Genomic DNA, 24,902 nt, shown 5'->3' with positions numbered 1-24,902 from the left:
AAAGAATGTCGCTGATTTTAATGTAGGTCTGACGGAGTTTCTTCACTTTTAGCCGACATTGTTCTGGGGAGCGCGTGAACCCCTACTCCTTCATTTTCTCACTGAATACAGCAAACACGTCGGCATTTTTGTGTGTTCTCTCCAAAAGCTCAGATATGTGGACATCTGCCCATATATCCACAAGGGTACGCGTTTCTTCCTCGGCCCACGTTTGCCCCCTACTCATTTTTTGTACTCTGTAGTCTAGCCTACCACTGGTCTGAATGACTGAACGACTGTTGTAAGGTTCCCTTGACAACCGAAACAGTGTTTGCACTTTGCGGTGGAGTGTCAAGACTCTGTTTCCCATAATGCTCGACAAACGACGGAAGCTCCCGAGGTACAAAAAAGCAAAACTGTCAGATTAGGTCCGGTCTGCTTTCACACCTCCAAAAGGTCCGCACCAGGGTTCCTTTGGTCCGGACCGAGTCCGACCTTGCAGCTCGGTCTCGGTCCGCTTGTTTGGTCCGGACCAGAGTTCGGTGGTTTGTATTCAGACCAACCCAAAAGGTCCGGACCAAGGGAAATTTGGTTCGTTTGGTCCGGACCAAACAACGTAGGTGTGAATACGCCCTAAGACGCATCTTGTCATGTTATCGAGAATCTCTGAAGCACAAAGTTCTCCGTCCTGAAGACACTGCAGACCCCTTTCCAAAAATCCTTACATCTTCACACACCAAACCTTGTGGACCATGTCCACAATTTAAAACTCCACGTTTATGTGGAGCGTCTACCATACAAGCCCCTGTCTAAGCTGTTACTATGGAAATGTATAACAATGAGCACATTAATTTGGATCCTGCAGCCAGAACTACTATCAGAGCTACTGTTATAGAAAACTACTGAGCGTTAAACAGTGATGTGTTATACAGCATTACAGAATATGTGGTGTTGGTGAGTCTTACCATAAACCCAGGCGACAACCACGCATTCCCAGAATGCCTGCCACAACAGGGTCATTCCACTGGCTGAATAATAGTCAAAAATCTGGAAGACATACATCCCTCCCTACACACACAAATGAACAGTGAGGGTCTACTGTAACAGCCTGCAATAATAATAATAAATTCTTGTGCAGCTTTAATGAAATGCATATTAAATACCTTGATAAATTATTATAATAATTTGCTGAAGATGATCCACAGTGTTCTTCTTTCAGTAACAGTCTATGGGAACTAAGAATGTTGGCTAAAACATTTGCTCCACTTACCTGTGTAACCATGGAGAGATCAATAACAAAGCAAAACGTGCAGCAGATCGCCACAGTGATTTCTCGCTTGCAAAACTTCTGAGGGAGCAGATCCAGGATGCCAGTTATAAAGCCTTCCACGCCAACAAACTACACGAGGAGAAGCAACACATCAAATTACACATGATTCTGACTGCTGGTGCTATCTCTGGCTCACTGAGTGATGCCTCGCACTTGAGGCATCATTGGGTTCATAACTGAAGCGCATAACATCACAGATTCAAAACACTGCTGAAAATTCTCAGTACTGCATTCACCATTAATGTTCTGTCAGGCTTTCTGGCCTGTTTCACAATCATGGTTGTCCTTTTGAATTACACCAGCTAACTCCTGCTACTAGGTCCAGTATATGCTGGAAAATATGCTGGAGTTCTTCTACCTTATTTTACAGGGACACACCAGCCCGACCTACAGCACTAATGTCTCTTATAAACTCTTATAAATATGTTTGTAAGAGTCAGATGTGAGCTCAGTTCTGACCTTATGTTCATTTCATTTAATTCTACTTTTATTATTCCACTTAGATTTTGCTGGTTAAATTCAGAATTGTATTTTTTAGCACTAACTAGGTTTTACTTTGGGCGGCATGGTGGTGTAGTGGTTAGCGCTGTCGCCTTACAGCAAGAAGGTCCTGGGTTCGAGCCCCGGGGCCGGCGAGGGCCTTTCTGTGCAGAGTTTGCATGTTCTCCCCGTGTCCGCGTGGGTTTCCTCCGGGTGCTCCGGTTTCTCCCACAGTTCAAAGACATGCAGGTTAGGTTAACTGGTGACTCTAAATTGACCGTAGGTGTGAATGTGAGTGTGAATGGTTGTCTGTGTCTATGTGTAAGCCCTGTGATGACCTGGCGACTTGTCCAGGGTGTACCCCGCCTTTCGCCCGTAGTCAGCTGGGATAGGCTCCAGCTTGCCAGCGACCCTGTAGAAGGATAAAGCGGCTACAGATAATGAGATGAGAATGAGGTTTTACTTTGGGATGTATACATACTTTCATTTGCAATAGAAAGCTATTCATCTCATCTCAACTCATTATCTCTAGCCTCTTTATCCTGTTCTACAGGGTCGCAGGCAAGCTGGAGCCTATCCCAGCTGACTACGGGCGAAAGGCGGGGTACACCCTGGACAAGTCGCCAGCTCATCACAGGGCTAGAAAGATATTCAAGTGGAAGTTAAATTTTTTTTGGTAAACTAAGTGCCTCTGATGGTATCCTTTATCTGTCAAGAATGTCCTCTCCGAAACGCATTGACCATATGATGAGGTTGTAAATGATGTTTTAAGAAAATATTTGTCTCTTTTGAAGCAGAATATATCCTCTGTTGTTGCACAGTAAAAAACAGGACTTGAAACAGATGTGACACATTTACAGCGGAGCTTCACATGTGATTGAAATGTGAGTCTGTCAAAAAGTGTCCTCTCTGGAAAACCACAAGGATCATCACCACTTCAGTTGCTATTACAGTTACCACAGTGTACGAACACCGCTGCACAGTATGTACTTGAAAATTTGTACATAAAATCACATCCATTTCAACAGTTTTTCACTTTGTATCCCTTATTCTTGTGGACTACAAGAAAGTAGGTCAGTTTTAGAAATACACTATATGCTGTCTTCTCAACACAAGTAACACGCCCAGTATATGACCTGTAGCTCTGAAATTCTACGCAGTTCATTTCCATTTCAAAAAGTCATTTTGGGCAGCAGAGAAACACAAACATCTGAGGTTGGATTTTTGGACTATTGTGGACCCAAAAAGTATACCCTGATTGTAAAACATCCCTTTTATGAACTCATCTGGCTGACAGGTGATGAACTTATGCCATCGTGTGTTGTCTGTCATCCATCCAACATCGTCCACCTCTCACGCAAATCGCTTCTTCTCTCTTAATTCTTCACTGATTTTTATTCTTTTTGGCAGGAAGGTAGGTCTGCCTGGGGTGCATATAGCTTCTACCCAAATTTGCATAATTGCAATTAATAATGCAGATATGGAGCAATTAAGCCTTAACGAGCAGTTTCCACACAAATCGCTTCTTCTCCCTCAAATCTTCACTGATTTTGATTCTTTCTGGCATGAAGGTAGGGTACCTAGGGTGCATATAACTTCTACCCAGATTTGCTTCATTACAATTAATAATGGAGTTATGGACTAATGAAGCCTTAATGAGCAGTTCAACAAAAATGGCTTCTTCTCGGTCAATTCTTCACCATTTTGGATTCTTTCTGGCAAATAGGTCGGTATTCCTACGGTGTGTATAGCTTCTATATATAGCTTGTATATAGTGCATATAGCTTGCAACATTTATTGCGCAAGGTGGCCAATTTAGATTGGTCCTTCTGGACTAGACAGGGCTGCAGTGAGTTACGCCATCATTGACGGTCTCATTTAAAGTGTAGCAAGGATTATAGGAACTGGTTTAATCCTGTTAATGACACATGTTCAGATACTATCAGAAATGCTATCACATCTAAGAGAAAAAATATATATATTTCTTAATGTCTTATTTACAATCCCTAAGCATGGACTAACTTTTACCATTTACAGTGTATATGCGCTCTCCGGCCACGTTATCACCTGCACAATGTATACAATCATAGAGCTACAGATCAAGAGTTGCAGTTCATTTTCACTGACAGGACTGCAGTGGTCTGCTATTGTAGGCCATTTGGCCTTAAGGTTTTGATATGCTGTGCATTTGGAGATGCTTTTCTGCTCATCACTGTTGAAAAAAGTGGTTATACAGTGGTGCTTGAAAGTTTGTGAACCCTTTAGAATTTTCTATATTTCTGCATAAATATGACCTAAAACATCATCAGATTTTCACACAAGTCCTAAAAGTCGAGATAAAGAGAACCCAGTTAAACAAATGAGACAAAAATATTATACCTGGTCATTTATTTATTGAGGAAAATGATCCAATATTACATATCTGTGAGTGCCACAAACGTATACCTTTGCTTTCAGTATCTGCTGTGACCCCCTTGTGCAGCAATAACTGCAACTACATGTTTCCAATAACTGTTGATCAGTCCTGCACACCGGCTTGGAGGAATTTTAGCCCATTCCTCCATACAGAACAGCTTCAACTCTGGGATGTTGGTGGGTTTCCTCACATGAACTGCTCGCTTCAGGTTCTTCCACATCATTTCGATTGGATTAAGGTCAGGACTTTGACTTGGCCATTCCAAAACATTAGCTTTATTCTTCTTTAACCATTCTTTGGTAGAACGACTTGTGTGCTTCGGGTCGTTGTCTTGCCGCATGACCCACCTTCTCTTGAGATTCAGTTCATGGACAGATGTCCTGACGTTTTCCTTTAGAATTCACTGGTATAATTCAGAATTCATTGTTCCATCAATGATGGCAAGCCATCCTGGCCCAGATGCAGCAAAACAGGCCCAAACCATAATACTACCACCACCATGTTTCACAGATGGGATAAGGTTCTTATGCTGGAATGCAGTGTTTTCCTTTCTCCAAACATAACGCTTCTCATTTAAACCAAAAAGTTCTATTTTGGTCTCATCCGTCCACAAAACATTTTTCCAATAGCCTTCTGGCTTGTCCATGTGATCCTTAGCAAACTGCAGATGAGCAGCAATGTTCTTTTTGAGAGCAGTGGCTTTCTCCTTGCAACCCTGCCATGCACACCATTGTTGTTCAGCGTTCTCCTGATGGTGGACTCATGAACATTAACATTAGCCAATGTGAGAGAGGCCTTCAGTTGCTTTGACATTACCCTGGGGTCCTTTGTGACCTCGCCGACTATTACACGCCTTGCTCTTGGAGTGATCTTTGTTGGTCGACCACTCCTGGGGAGGGTAACAATGGTCTTGAATTTCCTTCATTTGTACACAATCTGTCTGTCTGTGGATCCAAACTCTTTAGAGATGGTTTTGTAACCTTTTCCAGCCTGATGAGCATCAACAACGCTTTTTCTGAGGTCCTCAGAAATCTCCTTTGTTTGTGCCATGATACACTTCCACAAACATGTGTTGTGAAGATCAGACTTTGATAGATCCCTGTTCTTTAAATAAAACAGGGTGCCCACTCACACCTGATTGTCATCCCATTGATTGAAAACACCTGACTCTAATTTCACCTTCAAATTAACTGCTAATCCTAGAGGTTCACATACATGTAATATTGGATCATTTTCCTCAATAAATAAAATGACCATGTATAATATTTTCGTCTCATTTGTTTAACTGGGTTCTCTTTATCTACTTTTAGGACTTGTGTGAAAATCTGATGATGTTTTAGGTCATATTTATGCAGAAATATAGAAAATTCTAAAGGGTTCACAAACTTTCAATCACCACTGTATGAGTTTCCATAACCTTCCTGTCAGCTTGAACCAGTCTGGCTGTTCTCGTCTGACTTCTCCCATCAAAGTGCCCGCAAAGCTGAATGCTTTTTTGTTTTTCGGCATTCTTATGTTTGAGCATTCACTGAAGCTCTGCATAATTTTATTCTTTGCGTTAATGACACATGATTGGCTGATCGACCAGATGTATTATCCAGGTGCGTTAAAATGGACTGTAAATGTTTGTGGCTCAGACACTGTATATTGTAAAATATATGGTATATGGGAACCTGTCCATTAAAATGGGCAGGATAGGAGTTAATCCAGGACCAAGTTTGGTTTCAGTGTTTCCTTGAATGATCACATACTGATTAAACCCATCAGTTATATTATTAAGTCTGAAAATTGCTAAAAGACACACAAATTTCTAAGGAAGCAACAGCTTCATAGTAAATGTTAAATCTCACCATGTGACCCTGAATTACTGACCTGACTGTCCAGCCCCAGTGTCAGCAGCATGAAGAAGAAGAGTGCGGCCCAAAGTGGTGCCACGGGCATCATCGACACGGCTTTGGGGTACGCGATGAACGCCAGGCCCGGTCCTGCAAGCAGGAGAGCAGCATAAGACACATTCATCACAATAGACCAGGGGCAGGCCATGATACACACCAACACACCAACACACAACACCAACGTCACAGAGACAGAGAGAGCAAGACGGAGAGAGACTGAGAGGAAAAGAGAGATGAAGGTGCATCTGGATGTGATGACGTGTGTGAAAGAATTATTCTTGTGTCATTTTCTGGGTTGAGTAGGTTCTCTCTAGCGACAGCAGTGTTCACATTCAGACACATTAGTTACAACAGTGTTTTACTATAAATTTGTTTAGGTTTTGGCAAAGGGACGGTGCTGTTTGAGTTGTGTTTGAGTTAGCACATGGGTATTAAACAGTGTTGAATTTAGCGCCACTCTTAAGAAGGAACGAACCATTTAATTGTGCGCAATTACAGGAAAATAATCAACGATGGGTTGGTGGTTTTTTTTTTTTTTTTGCATGATGCAAAGCGGTTTTGCTCTTACCACCTCGAAGTTGATTATTTTCTTTATTTACATCCCGAAAGAGTTTTATTCTTCTTATACCACAGCAATTTGCTCGCAATTCTTTTTTCCTAATTGTTAAAACGTCATACTTTTTAGTTACATTTCAAGATGTGCAACTTTCGCAGTTAGCGTCTATTATCACTGATATTATAGTAGCTGTAAACAAACAGCCACTCCCTCTGTTTTTTTCATGCCCTTGAAATTAAAAAGACAAAAACAAAACAAAACAAAAAAAATCAGCTTATGATGCTGCATAGAACCATAAATCATGAAGTACTCCGTCCTGAAGACTTTACTGACCGTTACAAAGCACCGATGCTGGAGACTCCTTCTGCAGAAATCTTCAGCATATCTTTGATAAATGACACATTTTTTAATCTGTTTATTTTTAGTTTTAGATTACTTGACACATCCACCACCTGCAAATTAGCTGTAACTCTAGAAATGAAAACATAGTTGAATAATAGCATAAATATAAACTTGCAATCGATATTGTTGCTGAAAATTAATTAACAGCTGAATAAAACGGTGCTGTGGTATAAGCAGAGACAATTAAAACAGATTAACTGCACTAGTTACCTACCACTGAACACTCCAAGTCCACAATTATTTTTAGTTTAAGGTCAGACAAATTTAAACAGTTTATACAACTTCTTTACATTTGGAGAATGCAAATGATTGTTCACCAATTTCATGCCACTTGATCTCAATTTTCATTTAATTCAAATAAAATTATTAGATCTAAATAAATACCTTTCCTGAACATTTTGTTAAAGCAAAACTTGAGCGTTTTTTTTTTTTTTTAAATATTATTATTTTAATCTCTATTTTCAACATCTGTAGTAAATATGTGATGAACATAAACAGTAGTTTCGGGCAAATTTTGTTGTACTGAGAAAAGAACAGAGAACCTGTTTATTCAAAACTTTCTTATAATGGAATTAGCCTAAGGTTAGTCGTTGAGGCATTCAATGAATGTTTGTGCAATGAACTTTCAGGAATTCTTTTGTCAAAATACACTATATGGCCAAAGGTTATGTGGTTATGTGGTTCATCCCCAAACTGTTGAGGTACAAAACACACAATTATATAGAATATTTGTGTATTATTCTGTAGCGTTACAATTTCCCTTCATTGGAACTAATAGGGCCAAATCTGTTCCAGCATGAAAATGCCCCTGTGCACAAAGCACGCTCCATAAGGACACAGTTGACCAAAGTTGGAGTGGAAGAACCTGAGTGTCCTGCACAGATCCTTGACCTAAACCCCACTGAACACCTTTGAGATGAACTAGAACACTGACCGCACCTCAGACATTACTCCTCACCCAACATCACTAATTCTCTTATGGCTGAATGAACATAAATCCCCACAGCCATGCCCCAAAATCTAGTGGAAAAACTTTGCAAAAGAGTGGAGCTTATTATAACAGCAAAAGGGAACTAAACCTGGAATGTGATGTTCATTAAGCATATATGGGTATGATGATTAGATGTCCATATACTTTTGGCCATACATTGTATTTGCGACTAAGGCTCTAATTCTCTGTTATTTATCCTTTCCTTCTTTGTTGGAAGGAATAATTTGTGGTGCTACCAACATACATGCTTCTCTGGGTCTAACAACGCATGGTTAGTGCAAATCCTCAGGATAAACATACAGTACTGTGCAAAAGTCTTGGCACTTTTTTTTTAAAATACAAACTTTGTTATAGATTTCTACAACCCCAATTCCAAAAAAGTTGGGACGCTGTGTAAAGTGTAAATAAAAACAGAAGACGATAATTTGTAAAACATGGAAACCCGATATTTCATTGAAAATTGTACAAAGACAACATATCAAATGTTGAAACTGAGAAATTTTATTGTTTTTCGAAAAATTTATGCTCATTTTGAATTTGATGTCAGCAACACGTTTAAAAAAAGTTGGGACAGAGGCATGTTTACCACTGTGTTGCATCATCTCTACTTTTAACAACACTCTGTAAACGTTTGGGAACTGAGGAGACCAATTGCTGTAGTTTTGAAAGAGCAATGTTGTCCCATTCTCGCCTGATATACAATTTCAGTTGCTCAACTGTTCGGGTCTCCTTTGTCGTATTTTGCGCTTCATAATGTGCCAAATGTTTTAAATAGGAGACAGGTCTGGACTGCAGGCAGGCCAGTTTAGCACCCGGACTCTTTTACTACAGAGTCATACAGTTTTAATCTGTGCAGAAAGCGGTTTGGTATTGTCTTGGTGAAAGAAGGAAGGCCTTCCCTGAAAAAGATTTTGTCTGTATGGCAGCATATTGCTCTGAAACGTGGATATATCATTCAGCATTAATGATGCCTTCCCAGATGTACAAGCTACCCATGTCATGTGCACTAATGCACCATCATACCATTACAGACGCTGGCTTTTGAACTGTGCACTGATAACAAACCGGATGGTTCCTCTCCTCTTTAGCCTGGAGGACGTGGTGTCCATGATTTCTGAAAAGAATTTCTAGTTCTGATTCGTCAGACCTCGGGACAATTTTCCACTTCACCTCAGTCCATCGTAAAAGAGCTTGGGCCCAGAGAAGGCGGCAGTGTTTCTGGATATTGTTTATATCTGGTTTTAACTTGCGTTTGTGGATGCAGTAATGAACTGTTTTCACAGACGATGGTTTTCTGAAGTGTTCCTGAGCCCATACTGTGATTTCCACAACAGACACGTTTAATGCAGTGTCTCCTGAGGGCCTGAAGATCACAGGCATCCAATGTCAGTTTTCAGCCTTGTCTCTTGCATACAGAGATTTCTCCAGATTCTCTGAATCTTTTAATGATATTATGTACCATAGATGATGTGATCCCCAAATTCTTTGCAATTTTACATTGACGAACGTTATTCTTAAATTGTTGCACTGTTTGCCCACACAGTATTCCACAGAGCAGTGAACCCCTCCCCATCTTTACTTCTGAGAGACTCCGCCTGTCTGGGATGCTCTTTTTATACCCAATCATGTGACCGACCTGTTGCCAAATAACCAAATTAGTTTTTTTTTTAACATTACACAAATTTTCCAGTCTTTTGATGCCCTGTCCAAACTTTTTTGAAACGTGTTGCTGACATCAAATTCAAAACGGGCATAAATTTAAAAAAAAAAACAATAACATTTCTCAGTTTCAACATTTGATATGTTGTCTTTGTACTATTTTTCAATGAACTTTTTTCAATGAACAATGGGTTTTCATGATTTGCAAATTATCGCATTCTGTGTTTATTTACAGTTTAGACAGCATCCCAAGTTTTTTGGAACTGGGGTTGTATTTTATGACTTCTAGATTATCGAGTCAGTACCAAAAGATTTTAGAGTTCCAAACATTCGTTTTCCAGCACAAAATTAAAGGTTAAAGAAAAAAAAATGTTTGTATCTGAGCAGTATATTACATAGGAGATCACTTTTCAGATTGAAAAAGAAAACAGTGAAGGCTACCGGGTTTTGGTGCAAAATTAAACCTGGTAAACAAGGTCAGATAAGACCAGAGCACAGATGACTTGTGGTTGTTTGTTTTGCACAGGTTAGTATTTTTACTTATTAGAATTTTAGCATTTTATTACACCTATTAGGTGTTATTTATTCATTCTCTTATTTATTTATTTATTTATTTATTCATTCATTTTATTTATTTATTTATTTTAATTCACAATGTTTCTTGCACTTTTAGGCACCTTGTATGATATGGATGCGCATATCTATTTATTGTATGTTCTGTGTTGTGGCTGCAGCATGGGCGAATGGCCCAGAACAAATTTCTCACTTTGTGAGACAATAAAGTTAATCTTGATCTTGATTAAGAAGCAAGTGTGACAGTGTCCAGAAGAACTGTGGCTGGTTCTGCAAGATGCTCAGTAAAACCTACAGCTCATTTCCTTATAAAACTGCACTCATTGTACCTGAGACTACTATTTTTTTTTAAAGCAAAGGGTCGTCTCACATCAAATATTGACCGTTTCATTTATTATGGCTTACTGCTGTTTACAGTGTTTTTTAAATGTTGAAACATTTCATTTAATTATTTTTAGCCATTTTTGGTTGACAGCATTTCTTTACATGTGCCTAAGACTTTTGCGCAGTACTGTACGTCACTGGAACTTTACTGTATTGCTTCAGTGTTAAATTTGGATAAGATAAGAATAACTTTGGTAAAACATTCTTTCACATTGGTCTCATTTATCCAGAGTGACTTACAAAACATGCACACAGTTGAAGGTGTGGTGACTAAAAATAAAGTACTCAGAGAACCTGTAAGGACTGAAACTGGAAGCTTTGCAAAAGTGATAATAAAGAAAATCCTAGCAAGGCAGAAAGGAAAAATAATTTTACCATAAAAACCCTAGTTTATATATCGGTGCACACAACAGCCCCATGTTCACAGCATAAATGATAAATAACACATTCTACCTCGTACTTTTACCAACCAGAGACCACGGCCTCGTCCTCTTTCTTTCTGTTGGTCCTCAAATTGGAGTTTTGCGAATTGACAAGTTTACTTTGATAAACTTACAACAAGCAAATGTGCTTTTTTTGTTTTGTTTTGTTTTACATTCCGTGTCCTTTCTCTTTCAATTTGGCGAATTTTGAACTGACTGCTGCTTCATTTGAAAAAGTAGAAAAGCATACTATAGTTTTATCTTGTGTTCAAAATAATAAATGCTGAAACTAAACTGGAGACATTGGCATCTCTGAAATACCTGTCCATGGTAATCACACATCCTACAGATGCATAAAATAGAGATTACATTAAAACCCTCTGATGTGTTTATTTCAGATTTACAGTAATTATTCTGACTTGGTTCACTCAACAACAAAACTTACCAGAAAAAGATCTACATTTACAAATGGCACAATATTAGAACAAATTTATAGCTTAAAAAGAGATTAAATATCACAAATTACCTATGATTTACATCGAAACTCTACAAGCCTCCGATCTGGGTTTCGTTCAGTGGTTAGCATCATTAAAGCGTCATTATTTAAATGGCGTTTGGGTTTAGAGAGGTTAGACTAGCTTGCCAGTACACAGTCATTAGCATGCTTATATTGGGAATTTTATCTACTTGTGTTCTTGCTTGGATTTCCACAACTTGTATCAGAGGACAGCTCTACTGCTGGCATTTAGCTATACTAGGCTAAGCAATTCTAACGCTAAAGCTAATGCCAAGGTTGTGGCTGGCTGTGCTAGGCCAATGTGCACCCCACAGCAGTAGCTAGGCCTAACACATTAAGAGGTGTAAATGCTGACATTAGATATCAGAGGTTTACCTGCATCAGCTGTCAGCTCCAGGACCCCTCTTGAAATCGAGATGTGCACATCTCAAGAGGCAAAGCTCCTGGTTAAATAATCCTTAAATTAATACTTAAAGCCAAAATATAGATAATAGATAATATAAAATGAATAGATATGAATAACAAGAAAGAGAACGGGCCTGAAGACAATCAAGGATAACTGGTTAAAGAATCAAAGGTATAATGGAAAGATCTGGAAGAAGTCTGTTTAAAAAGGAAAAAAAAAAAAACCCTGTCGTTTTGGTAGGATGCGTTTTGGTCTACACAATGATGACATTTTTCCTCCCTTGAGCACATTCAGACAGAACAGCTTCACAGGATGTTAATATCGGACTTGCAGTCACGCTCAGGTTAGTCACCACAACAAGGACAGACAAGGGCTTTCACACAGCCAAAAATACTTCACAAACTCACCATACATTCTCTCTCTCTCTCGCACACACACACACGCACGCACAAAAAAATTAATTAAATAAATAAATAAATAAACAACAATGCACTAAAAGCACTTTGGATGAAACACTGCACTGGAACAGGACACAGCTTTCCAAACTTTCCACATTGTGTCACTGAGACTAACATTAGAATGAAGGTCATACTGCAAGGTGTCAAATGATACATCCTTTAAATCTCAATGTTCTGGTCCTTTTTAAAAAATGTATTTATTTTTACTATCGCCTTCACTTGCACGAAGATCAATTTGTGAGGTCTTCCATCATGATTAAAATTAAAACATTATGCGTACCAACAGCTATTAAACAAACGACCTCCATTCCGAAATCCAAATTTCATCTTCAAGCCTGCGCGTTTAGCATTTGCTCAGGTTATGCTGTTTTATTTCTTGTCCCGTTTTAATCAATGTACAGCAATTTGGTCAACTTGACATCACATCACATTATCTCTAGCCGCTTTATCCTTCTACAGGGTCGCAGGCAAGCTGGAGCCTATCCCAGCTGACTATGGGCGAAAGGCGGGGTACACCCTGGACAAGTCGCCAGGTCATCACAGGGCCGACACATAGACACAGACAACCATTCACACTCACATTCACACCTACGGTCAATTTAGAGTCACCAGTTAACCTAACCTGCATGTCTTTGGACTGTGGGGGAAACCGGAGCACCCGGAGGAAACCCACGCGGACACGGGGAGAACATGCAAACTCCACACAGAAAGGCCCTCGCCGGCCCCGGGGCTCAAACCCAGGACCTTCTTACTGTGAGGCGACAGCGCTAACCACTACACCACCGTGCCGCCCCGTCAACTTGACATGTTTTAGAAATAAAGTTTACTTGCATAATATTATTTCAAAGGTGAGCTCTGGAATATTCACCCTGTTGCGTTTAGCCAATCAGACAACAGCTTCATGAAATCCAAGGTGACAGAAATGATCAAATAACGGAGCAGATAGAGCATGTAGTGGCATGTACGTGCAAGCAGGCATGTACTCCAAGACAACCTTCTTGATCATTCTGTCTCTCTGCACTGAATCTAGAATGTGATGTTCTTTCTTTAGACGCAACAAATTCACGCAAACTGTTCAACACTGATATGAATTTTGATCTGGAACACTGAGTGCTCTTACAGCACACCAGGAGGACTGACCAAAAGAGCTGAAACACACCAAGGAGCTCAATCTTGCTCAAGATCTAACAGGAATATTAGGAATTCACATTTGCCATCACATCTTTCTCCAAAGCTCATGAGGCTGAGCACAGTCTATGCATAGAGGAGAAGCACACAACAGTCGAAACACTGAAAGAGTCCGAAACCGTTTTTGTTTTCAGCTAGATGGCCATTCAGTACTTATTCAGTAATTATTTGGCGGCAAACAATTATAATGGGAAATGTATCAATATCATTATCATTACCTGTGTGATTCTCTGTTCAATAGATTTTCCCATCGTTATTGTCCTTGTTCATAAATCAAACACAGAACAAACATCTTCAGCCGTAAAAACAAGATGAAACCTCAGAGAGGACTGAAATTTCATCTGTACTGTATGTCGAGCATGTATAGCATTATTTGACAATAAAGTTGACTTGACTTGACTAAACATTTTATTTGTAATCTTGAACTTTAACAGGAGTGGTGCAGTGGTTAGCACCGTCACCTCACAGCAAGAAGGTTCTGGGTTCGGACCTGGTGATTGACCGCGGCCTTTCTGTGTGGAGTTTGCATGTTCTCCTCGTGCCTGAGTGAGCTTACTCCCACAGTCCAAAGATATGCAGATTAGGTCAGCTGACTACTCTAAATTACCCGCGAGTGTGAATGTGAATGGCTGGCTGTCTAGACTGGCAACCTGCCCAGGGTGAACGCCGCCTCCCACCAAACGTCAGCTGGGATTGGTTCCAGCTTCCCCCATAACCCTAACAGATAAGCGGTATAGATAATGGATGGATGGATGACCTTTGATGGAAAATGGAATTAATGTGCTGTACATTTTCCCTTCATAATTGTTTCCCACCATATAATGAACAATAACTTCTGACTGGCCATTTGACTGAAAACAAAACAGAACTTTCTGACTTCTGCACATCACTGTATCTTCTTTCCCAGACAGAAGAGAGACAAAAGATCCGGATCCAGTGCAAAATAATATATAGATAATGTATCAGCATGTTTTCTAATGTCCTTGCTTCAAGTCAATCTGAATGGCTAATTAAAATCAGCTCATGCTTTATCTGATTTGATTAGCAAAACGTTGCTACTCTGGCAATCAAAAGCCAGACAAGAGGCATTTCCAAGTAGATGAATGCATCAGTGACTTTCTCACGAAAACTCAACATGACTTAGTCTCTTCAACTAAAGCTTCTTATCCACTGTAGGGCTGAAAGACTACCATGTGCACCATCCTGTGCCAGCGTGGACTAAGTGTGAACAGCTGGTTTTACTTTTCCCACGTTATAATGCTATTCTACTGCTCTGAAGAATGACACGGTGGAGGATTTGAAATGGTATGAGAGGTTTTTTTGCACTTCATGCACTACAAAGTAAAAGATTCATGGGGTGTTAATTCCTGTCCTTTCATACAGTATGCTTATATATTATCATGAGGAAACAGGACTAATAAAGTGGAATAAGGTAAGATACACAAGACAATTGCAATACTTGGCAAATTGCTATTGTTATTGTTCTACTGCATGTCAGTATATTTGTTCAGAACCAGCAGAGTTTATTCTTTCTGAAAGTTTCCTTACAAATGGAAGGTCAAAAGAGTCGCAGTTATTTTAATTTTTAATTTAAAATGTAAATATGCATGAACATGCACTCAGCCTGCTGAAGACAGATTACATCTGATAGGATATATTGCAATGTTTTATATTTCTATACAATACTATACTACACTCACTGGCCACTTTAATAGGAACTTGTTCTTGAGTCTAAGATTCCTGTTCTTGGCTGGCAGGAATGGAACCCAATGTGGTCTTCTGCTGTTTCATGCTCAGATGCTTTTCTGCGCACCACGGTTGTAAAGAGTGATTATATGAGCTACTATATCCTTCCTGGCAGCTCAAACCAATCTGGCCATTTTCCTCTGACCTCTTTTATCAACAAGACGTTTCCACCCACAGAACTGTTGCTCACTCATTGTTTGTTTTTCGCTCCATTCTGTGTAAACTCTAGAGACTGTTTCTGAAATACTCAAACCAGTCCACCTGGCACCAACACTCATGCCACAGCGAAAGTCACAGAGATCACAATTTTTCCCCATTCTAATGCTTGAAGTGAACATTAACTGAATCTCTTGATTTGTAGCTGCATGATTTGATGCATTGTGCTGCTGTCAAGGGATCAGCTGATTCGATAACTGCATAAAACAGCAGGTGTATGATGTTCCTAATAAAGTGGCCGGTGAGTGTATACTATTGTGAGTGAAATAAAGACAGACATTATTCTTTATCAGTTTATGGCTGTAGAGGTTCCAAGGTTCTCATAGCCAGAGGTGGCAGTGGGGACAAAGCTCCCCTGCCTATAAGGTGCTTCCACATGACATGCACCTCAAACAGCCTCCAACAACTAGGTGAAGCTCCTGGCCTGCTCGTGCAGCTTAGTCTCGAAGCCTGGCAGAACTACTTTTACTGACAGGAGAATGGGTGAGGGCAGGTCTCTGGCACCTTAAAACCAGTTGCTTCAGGTAGGTGGAGCTCGCCAGCCTGGGAAGGTAGTCCATCCAGGAGAAGGTAAACTCTGATCTCAAACCTCCGCTGCCTTGTGGCCATATCCAGTCATGGACAAAGCTTCAGGAGTAAACCTTGAGGAAAAATCCAGAGTGGGGCTCTTAAGGTGGCTGGATCGTGGACACCGACTTCCTTCTGGCAGCTCCTGCAGCCAAGCTGATGCCAAACATATTGCTCTGCTCTCCTTTGGACCACATTATTGAGGCCAACAGGGGATTCTGTTGACTGGGCACCACAGGATCTCCATACACTTTGCCCAGGCATGCACCCTGGAGAGGCCACTCCAGTGTCTCTGTTCTCAGTGTTAGAAACAACACGAGAGACAGCAGTTACGAGTTGTAAGTCCAGACCGATTGGCATAGGTTCGGGCACTATGGGCTGTCTCTGACGGTGGGAGGGATTATCGTAGTATCACTGGTCAGCTATCGCCTGCCTCAAGCTGGGCAGCTCCCAGCCAGTAAGGTGCTGACTTGCCACAGTCTGCCTGCTTTACTTGGTGCTTGGAGATATGGGTAACAACCGACAAGCAAACTGTAAAGCTCGCACCAGGCAAAGAAAGAAGAAGGAGAAAACCATCACTCTTGCGACTAGCAAGTTGAAATGTCAGAACAATGTGTCCTGGCTTCTTCGATGACTTACGTCAGGTTGATGACTTCAGGAAAACAGCTATCATCAACCGAGAGTGCAAAAAGCTCAACAGTGACATTGCTGCATTACAGGAGACCAGACTCCATTCAAATGGCAGCCTCAGAGAACAGGACTACACATTCTTTTGGCAGGGAAAGGAACCAGAGGAACCACGATTGCACGACATTGGATTCGCTGTGAGAAACTCTCTCCTGTCTTCAGTGGAACTGCCATCCAAAGGCACAGCTTGAATCCTCTCGCTCCGTCTCTCAACCTCCTCTGACACAGTGAACATCTTGAGCATCTATACTCCTACACTTTGCTCATCAGCCAAGGTGAAGGATGAGTTTTACAATGAGCTTAATCCTGCCATCAGAGGGATTCCTCCCACAGAACACCTGTACTTGCTTGTGGACTTCAATGCCCAAGTGGGAGCTGACCATGACTCCTGGCCCCACAACATCGGCCACTTTAGTGTTGGCAAGCTCAACGAGAATGGACAGTGGCTTCTAGAACTATGCTCCTACCACAACCTCTGTATAACTAACACATTCTTCTTCACCAAGCCGAACCACAGAGTATCCTGGCAGCACCTCAGATCCTGTCACTGGCACCAGCTGGATCTCATCACTCAAAGACCCTTGCTGAACTGCATCCTTGTTACTCGCAGCTACCACAGCACTGAGTGCGACACCAACCACTACCTGGTCGGCAGCAAGGTGTGTCTTCAGCCCAAACGAATCCACTGCTCCAAGCAGAAAGGATGTCCATGTATCAACACAGCCAGGACAACAATCCCAGACCTGTGTGAATGCTTCACTGACTCCATTGAAGAAGCCTTGAAGGACTGCCCCACAGGCAATGCCGAAAAGAGATCGAACCACATCCGTGATGCCATTTACAGCCCTGCCTTGGACACTTTCGACAAGAGAGAGAGAGAGGCAAAACCCAGACTGGTTCGAAGCAGGAATTGCTGAATTTGAGCCAGTAATTGCCACCAAGCATGCAGCACTAATCAACTACAAGTGAGAGCCCTCAGAGAAGACACTCACACTTAGAAAGGCCAGGAACGATGCCCAATGGATCACGAGACAGTGTGCCAACAAGTACTGGCTGAACCTCTGCCAGAGCATCCAACTCTCTGCTGACTGCAGCAACATACGTGCCATGTACAATGGCATGAAAAAAGCCTTCGGTCCAAGTTCCACCAAGATCGCACCCTTGAAGTCCATTTCTGGCGACGTCATAACCGACTAAAGCAAGCAGATGGAGAGATGGGCAGAGCATTACCTGAAGCTGTACTCCAAGGAGAACACTGGTCACTGACACAGCACTTGAGCATACCAATCCCCTGCCTGTCATGGAGGAGCTTGATGTTCTACCCTCTGTAAAGGAACTCAGTAAGGCCATTGACTTCCTAGCCAGGGGCAAAGCTCCAGGAAAGGATGGCATTCCCCCTGAGGTCATCAAAGCTGGCAAGAAGTCTGTTCTTCTGCACCATTTGCACAAGCTCCTACTACAGTGCTAAGAGGAAGGTACAGTGCCCCAGGATATGCATGATGCCAACATCATCATGCTGTACAAGAACAACGGCGAATGCAATGACTGCAACAACTACCACGGAATATCCCTCCTCAGCATCGTTGGGAAGGCCTTCACCCATGCAGTACTGAACAGGTTGCAGGCACTTGCAGAATGTGTATATCGTGAGGCACAATGCAGATTCAGAGCAGGAAGATCAACACTTGACATGATCTTTTCAATGAGACAGCTGCAAGAGAAGTGCCAAGAGCAGAGATGACCCTTGTATATCGCCTTCATTGACCTGACAAAGGCCTTTGACCTTGTCAGCAGGAAAGGCCAGTTTGGCCTGCTGCAAAGGATTGGATGTCCCCCCACAAGCTCCTGAGGATGATTACGTCTTTTCATGAAGACATGCAAGGTATTGTCCAGTACCTTCCTTGGACCCATTTCCAATCAGGAGCAGAGTGAAACAGGGGTGTGTACTTGCCACAACGCTCTTCGGCATAATCTTTTCCCTGCTGCTGCTCTTCACCTTCAGCCAGTCAGAGGATGGTGTATACCTCCACACAGAAGCAATGGGAACCTCTTCAACCTCGCTCACCTCCGTGCAAAGACCAAGCTGTGGACTGTCCTGATCAGGGAGATGCTGTTTGCAGATGCTGCTGCCTTGACTACACATGCTGAGGAAGCTCTACAGCGTCTCATCAACTGCTTTGCATGCACAAGTAGAGAGTTCGGCCTCACCATCAGCCTCAAGAAGACCAACATCTTGGACCAAGGTGTCAGCAGCATTCCAAGCATTTCCATCGGCAACTACACCCTCGAGGTGGTGGAGAACTTCACCTACCTTGGGTCTACCATTTCCAGCAACCTCTTCCTGGATGCCGAACTGAACACACATATCAGCAAAGCAGCAACAGCAATGGCTCGCCTTGCAAAGAGGGTTTGGGAAAACTCCATGCTGACCATCAACACCAAGATAAAGGTGTACCAAGCCTGCATGCTCAGCACTCTGCTGTATGGCAGTGAAGCATGGATCTTGTATTCCTGTCAAGAGCACAGACTCAATGCCTTTTGTCTGCATTGCCTTAGAAGGATTTTGGGCATGGCAAGATCGTGTCCCAAAGAAGAGCGTCCTGGCACAGGCAGGGATACCAAGCATGTTCGCCTTGCTGACCCAGAGGTGCTTGCACTGGCTTGGCCATGCCAGTCACATGCAGGATGGTCGAATCCCCAAGGACATGCTGTATGGCAAGCTTGCAGGAAGGCCTGTTCTTTGCTACAAAGACATTTGTAAATATGATTTGAAGGCAGGCAACATCAATCCAGCAGGTTGGGAAGCTGCAGACCGCAGCAGCTGGAGGCTTGCCATCGAGGCAGGCATTGAGATGAGTGAGCAAAGGAGAGAGGGGCAGTGGGAAGAGAAGAGAGAACGCAGACGGCAGCATCAGCACCCACAGAGCCAGGCACAGACTATGTCTGCAGCAACTGCAACAGAGCCTGCTGTTCCAGGATCGGGCTATACAGTCACAGCAGGCACTGCAACCCAACTGTAGACTAATCCTTGGTGCACACGCCATTGTCTTCCAAGACAGATGGATGCCAACAACAACAACAATGGTTGTAGAACATTTGCAAATATTTATCATCACTTCCATCATAACAGCTATAAATTTGTTAACAAGACAAAAAAAATCAGTTCTGGTGTAAAACTGGCTTCATCTGCGAACCTGATTCACATCCACTGTAGTTTATGACATTTAATAGAGTCGTACTCAATGTTGTCTCTCGTTTGTACCATGCGTTTTGGATCTGATTGTCTTCTCTGGCCCATGAGAGTTGTTTTTTCAGTCCACATGCACACTAACATGCCCACCAAGCTTTCTGTTGTCATTTTCTCATTGTGGATAAAGGGCATACAGATGAGTATCTGAATATCGGCACCTAAAAAGCTGATGAATACACACTCCTAGTTATAATCAGGATGTAGTTTAGGATACGTGTAGAGTGCAGGACTTTCTAAATACTGTACTCTGATCTGACTGTATAGAGACAAACATAAAGATCCACTTACGCCTATGAGACAGCACGCATGCGTGCGCACACACACACACACACACACACACACACACACACACACACACTTTCAAATTCACCTTATACATATAGATTCTCAAATATTCACACAGAAAAACTTCTAATGTTGCTTTCAGACACAAACACATACAATTCATTCAAAAACAAATTGACCAAATTCCATATCATGAACCACTGAATAATTAAAAAGTGAAATCTTCCCCAAAATAGTCAATTATTTCACTTATATTTTGGATATGCAATATAGTCTATTTTCAAATAGGTTAAAACAACTGCTTTAGTCAGATTCATCCTTATTCACTTAATACACCTAGGCACAGACTCACTCACACACACACACACACACACACACACACACACACACACACACACACACACAGATCTCTGTTAGTGCAATAATTCTGTCAGTTATTTGTAATTTAACACATTACATACAAATACAATAAACCTTCTGAATATAATGAAATAATAAACACACATTTAATTGCAAACATATCATGAAGAATATCAGCATGAACCTCATGTCCACAGACTTTATCCCTCTAAAGAGTGAAAATAAGTTTTATAGGTAGCACTGTGCAAAGAGTTACAACCTCTGACTTTCCTTCAGCTAAATTAGTTACCAATTTTACATGTACAGTACCAGTCTAAAGTTTGTACACCCCTACTCATTCATAGGTTTTTCTGTATTTTGACTATTTTCTACATTGTAGAACAATACTGAAGACCTCAGAACTATGAAATCATGGAACATACACTCACCGGTCACCTTATTAGGAACACCCATACACCTGCTGTTATCTTAATCAGTCAATCCCTTGACGGCAGCACAATGCATAAAATCATGCAGCTACAAATCAAGAGCTTCGGTTAACATTCACTTCAACCATCAGAATGGGAAAAATTGTGACCTCTGTGACTTCCACTGTGGCATGAGTGTTGGTGCCAGATGGACTGGTTTGAGTATTTCAGAAACTGCTGATTTCCTGGGGTTTTCACACACAACAGTCTCTAGAGTTTACACAGAATGGTGCGAAAAACAAAAAAAGCATTAAGTGAGCGACAATTCTGTGGGTGGAAACATCTTGATGATAAGAGAGGTCAGAGGAAAATGGCCAGATTGGTTTGAGCTGCCAGGAAGGATATAGTAACTCATATAATCACTCTTTACAACCATGATGAGCAGAAAAGCATCTCAGCATGGAACAGCAGAAGACCACATTGGGTTCCACTCCTGCCAGCCAGGAACAGGAATCTTAGCACCAAGAACAGGTTTCTATTAAAGTGGCCGGTGAGTATACATGGAATTATGTGGTCACTGTTTACCTTGATGACACTTTGCACACTATTGGCATTATCTTAAACAATTTCATGAGGTAGTCAACTGGAATTCTTTTCAATTATTGCCTTGTCAAAAGTTAATTAGTGGACGAGTTTCTTGCCTTCTTAAACACAGTAAATAGCCCTATTCCACAGCTGTAGTAATCCAAGGACCGCTCAACTAAGTAAAGAGAAACAACAGCCATCATTACTTTATGACCTGAAGTGACTTTTAATTAATAAAAATAAAGAAAAAACATTGAATTAGAAAGTGTGTCCAAACTTTTGACTGGTACTGTATGTATGTATCACAGGGACACTACTGTAAACTTTATACCCCTGATACAAAATCATGAACAGTTCTCAATTCCAGTAAATTCTCATCAGGAATTCAAATCAGGATTAAACTGTACAGGGCAGCCAGAAAGTCCAGAGTAAAGCCCATGCACACTGAATAAACATGCATTGAATACATTAACAATTACTGGACTCTTACCTGACTCTGCCACTTTTGAGATGTCCACACCTTGCTCAGCAGCCATGAAGCCCAGAATGGAAAAAACCACAAAGCCAGCGAAGAAACTGGTGCTGCTGTTTATCAGGGCCAACACAAACGTATCCCTGAGGATGACGGGACAAACAAAAGTCAGATGTGTCTGGGACAGACAGTACATTAACTCAAAAATAGACTACACTAAATCCTCTCTAATGCAATATGAATGTGATGCCTGCAAAGAATTTTACACAGTCTACAAAAGCTGAAAACTTGTCCCAAGTCTCCCCGCTCTCCCCTATGTGAGGCTAGCTAGCTGATTAGCAAATTAAATACTAAACAAAATGCTGGTTGTTATAGGGTTCGTGGGTTTTTTTTGGCTACTTTTAAATAAATCACTGAAAATAGGAAAATATAAATCCAGACTTAATCATTTCAACCTGGGATATACAGTATGTAAGCTAGTTTGCTAGCAATTAACATGTGAGTTAGCTTACTTACCACATGCTAGTCATTAAAAAAAGGGCTGGAATGGCATCTACACTGTTGAAAATATGACGATGCTATTTGAGATCCAGATACTGAAATTCCACTTGTGGGGCAAATGTGAGTTTAACTAGCAGTTAACTAGCCGGCTGGCTAAGTTAGCTAATATTATGCAATTACGCCACGGCATGTTTCCAATTTTACGCATCATCATATATCGTGGCACTTTTATAATGAAAGCAAAGGGGTCAAGATATGCCATTTGTACTAGTTTCTTAGGCATTATTAAAGAAAATATTATACACTTAATGAGTCAACACTAATTATTTTACTGGTTTAAAATGATCACATTTAGGAGTAATTTATGCCTCAGTTTAATATAATATTCAATAAGTGATCAAGTTCTCTCTTTACACTTACGAAGCTTCCCTTGAATTATGTCTTATGACCATTAAATGGTTGTCCTTCAGTGTGTTAAAGATTGTAGTTTGTTAAAACCATAATTCTGATAATGGAAAGTCATGCAACATAGAAGTAGAGACTGGGCAGTCACAGACACAACAAAAATAGAAAGAGAGAGAGAGAGAGAGAGAGAGAGTCCTTATAAAAAATGAAACTTACCTGTAGCAGTTGTTGTTGAATTGATTATAACTGCCAAGAGCAGTCAGGGCTCCGAGTCCGATGGCGTAAGAAAAGAACACTTGAGTACCGGCATCGATCCAGACCTGAATGATTGGACTTGTTTAGGTCTTGGAATGTTCCCCATTTTACAAATAAATTCACTCTTTATATGGAAACGGTGTTCATTTTAAGGAGTATTTCTATTTGGCTTTCCATTAAGCTGCTTGATGTGCAATTTGAAACGTGCAAACTTAAAACTGAGTAATGGAAACGTGAATTTTGAAAAACTCGCAAATATCACAAAGAGGTTTCTATGCTCGTATGAGGAGGTTTCTGAGACAATTTGATAAATTAATATTTCACAGAATTGAAATGGAAACACATTTTTCACATTGGAATTTACATTATCACGGCGATTGTGGTAGATGCAATCGAAATCCCATGCCAAATATCAGACCTCAGAGATCTGAATGACTCTCGCAAGGGAAGAAAACCTGCCTTTAACTGCATAACATCACTCAATTAAAACACAGACCATTCACTACTGTGTTTTGTTGACTTTTTTTTGCTTCTTTTTTGTGCAAATCTGCAATGGAAATCTGTCTATTCTTTGGGGCTAAACAAAGAACAGTGCTCAGCGTAAGTGAGTACACCCCCTTTGAAAAGTAACATTTTAAACAATATCTCAATGAACACAAACAATTTCCAAAATGTTGACAAGACAAAGTTTAATATAACATCTGTTTAACTTATAACGTGAAAGTAAGGTTAATAATATAACTTAGATAACACATTTTTTCAGTTTTACTCAAATTAGGGTGGTGCAAAAATGAGTACACCCCACAACAAAAACTACTACATCTAGTACTTTGTATGGCCTCCATGATTTTTAATGACAGCACCAAGTCTTCTAGGCATGGCATGAACAAGTTGGTGACATTTTGCAACATCAATCTTTTTCCATTCTTCAACAGTGACCTCTTTTAGTGACTGGATGCTGGATGGAGAGTGATGCTCAACTTGTCTCTTCAGAATTCCCCAAAGAAAATAATTTCTTTACACCACAAAGGTGAAGGCTACAAGAAGATCAGCAACGCTTTACTTATCAGTCAGAATACTGTAGCAAAAGTGGTACAAAAATTTAAGAAAGATGGAACTGCAACCATCTCACAGCAACATCAGGTCGTCCATGGAAGTTAACACCTCGACAGGAGCGTCTTCTGACGAGAAGGGTTGAAGAAAATCGACGTGCAAGTTCACCACAGTTATCTAAAGAAGTAGAAAGCCAAACTGGGGTGACCATCTCCCGTGACACAATATGGCGTACACTGCAGAGGAATGGCATGCATGGATGCCATCCACGAAAGAAGCCTCTCCTAAAGCCCAAGCACAAAAAAAGCCCGCCTAGAGTTTGCCAGGGACCATGCTGACAAAGATGAAGACTATGGGGACTCTATACTCTGGAGTGATGAGACCAAGATAAATGTTTTTGGAACTGATGGCTTGAAACTGTATGGCGTCGCTAAGGTGAGGAATACAAAGAAAAATG

General features: G+C 41.0%; 1 protein-coding gene across 1 annotated transcript in view; it reads right to left on the bottom strand.

Moving 5' to 3' along the window:
* LOC132893358 (sodium- and chloride-dependent creatine transporter 1-like) overlaps nucleotides 1-24,902 on the bottom strand; it is a 99,880-nt gene that overhangs the window by 15,009 nt on the left and 59,969 nt on the right. The window contains exons 6-10 of the mRNA XM_060932408.1: nucleotides 23,354-23,457; nucleotides 22,250-22,374; nucleotides 6,078-6,190; nucleotides 1,250-1,378; nucleotides 945-1,047 (exon numbers count right to left, since the gene is read on the bottom strand). Coding sequence (XP_060788391.1) covers nucleotides 945-1,047; nucleotides 1,250-1,378; nucleotides 6,078-6,190; nucleotides 22,250-22,374; nucleotides 23,354-23,457 — 574 coding nt within the window. The remainder of the gene's footprint in view (nucleotides 1-944; nucleotides 1,048-1,249; nucleotides 1,379-6,077; nucleotides 6,191-22,249; nucleotides 22,375-23,353; nucleotides 23,458-24,902) is intronic.

This window comes from Neoarius graeffei, chromosome 10, assembly GCF_027579695.1.
Source record: "Neoarius graeffei isolate fNeoGra1 chromosome 10, fNeoGra1.pri, whole genome shotgun sequence".
NCBI lineage: Eukaryota > Metazoa > Chordata > Actinopteri > Siluriformes > Ariidae > Neoarius > Neoarius graeffei.
The sequence above is the reverse complement of the archived record's forward strand: the minus strand, read 5'-3'. Positions and strand labels throughout refer to the sequence as shown.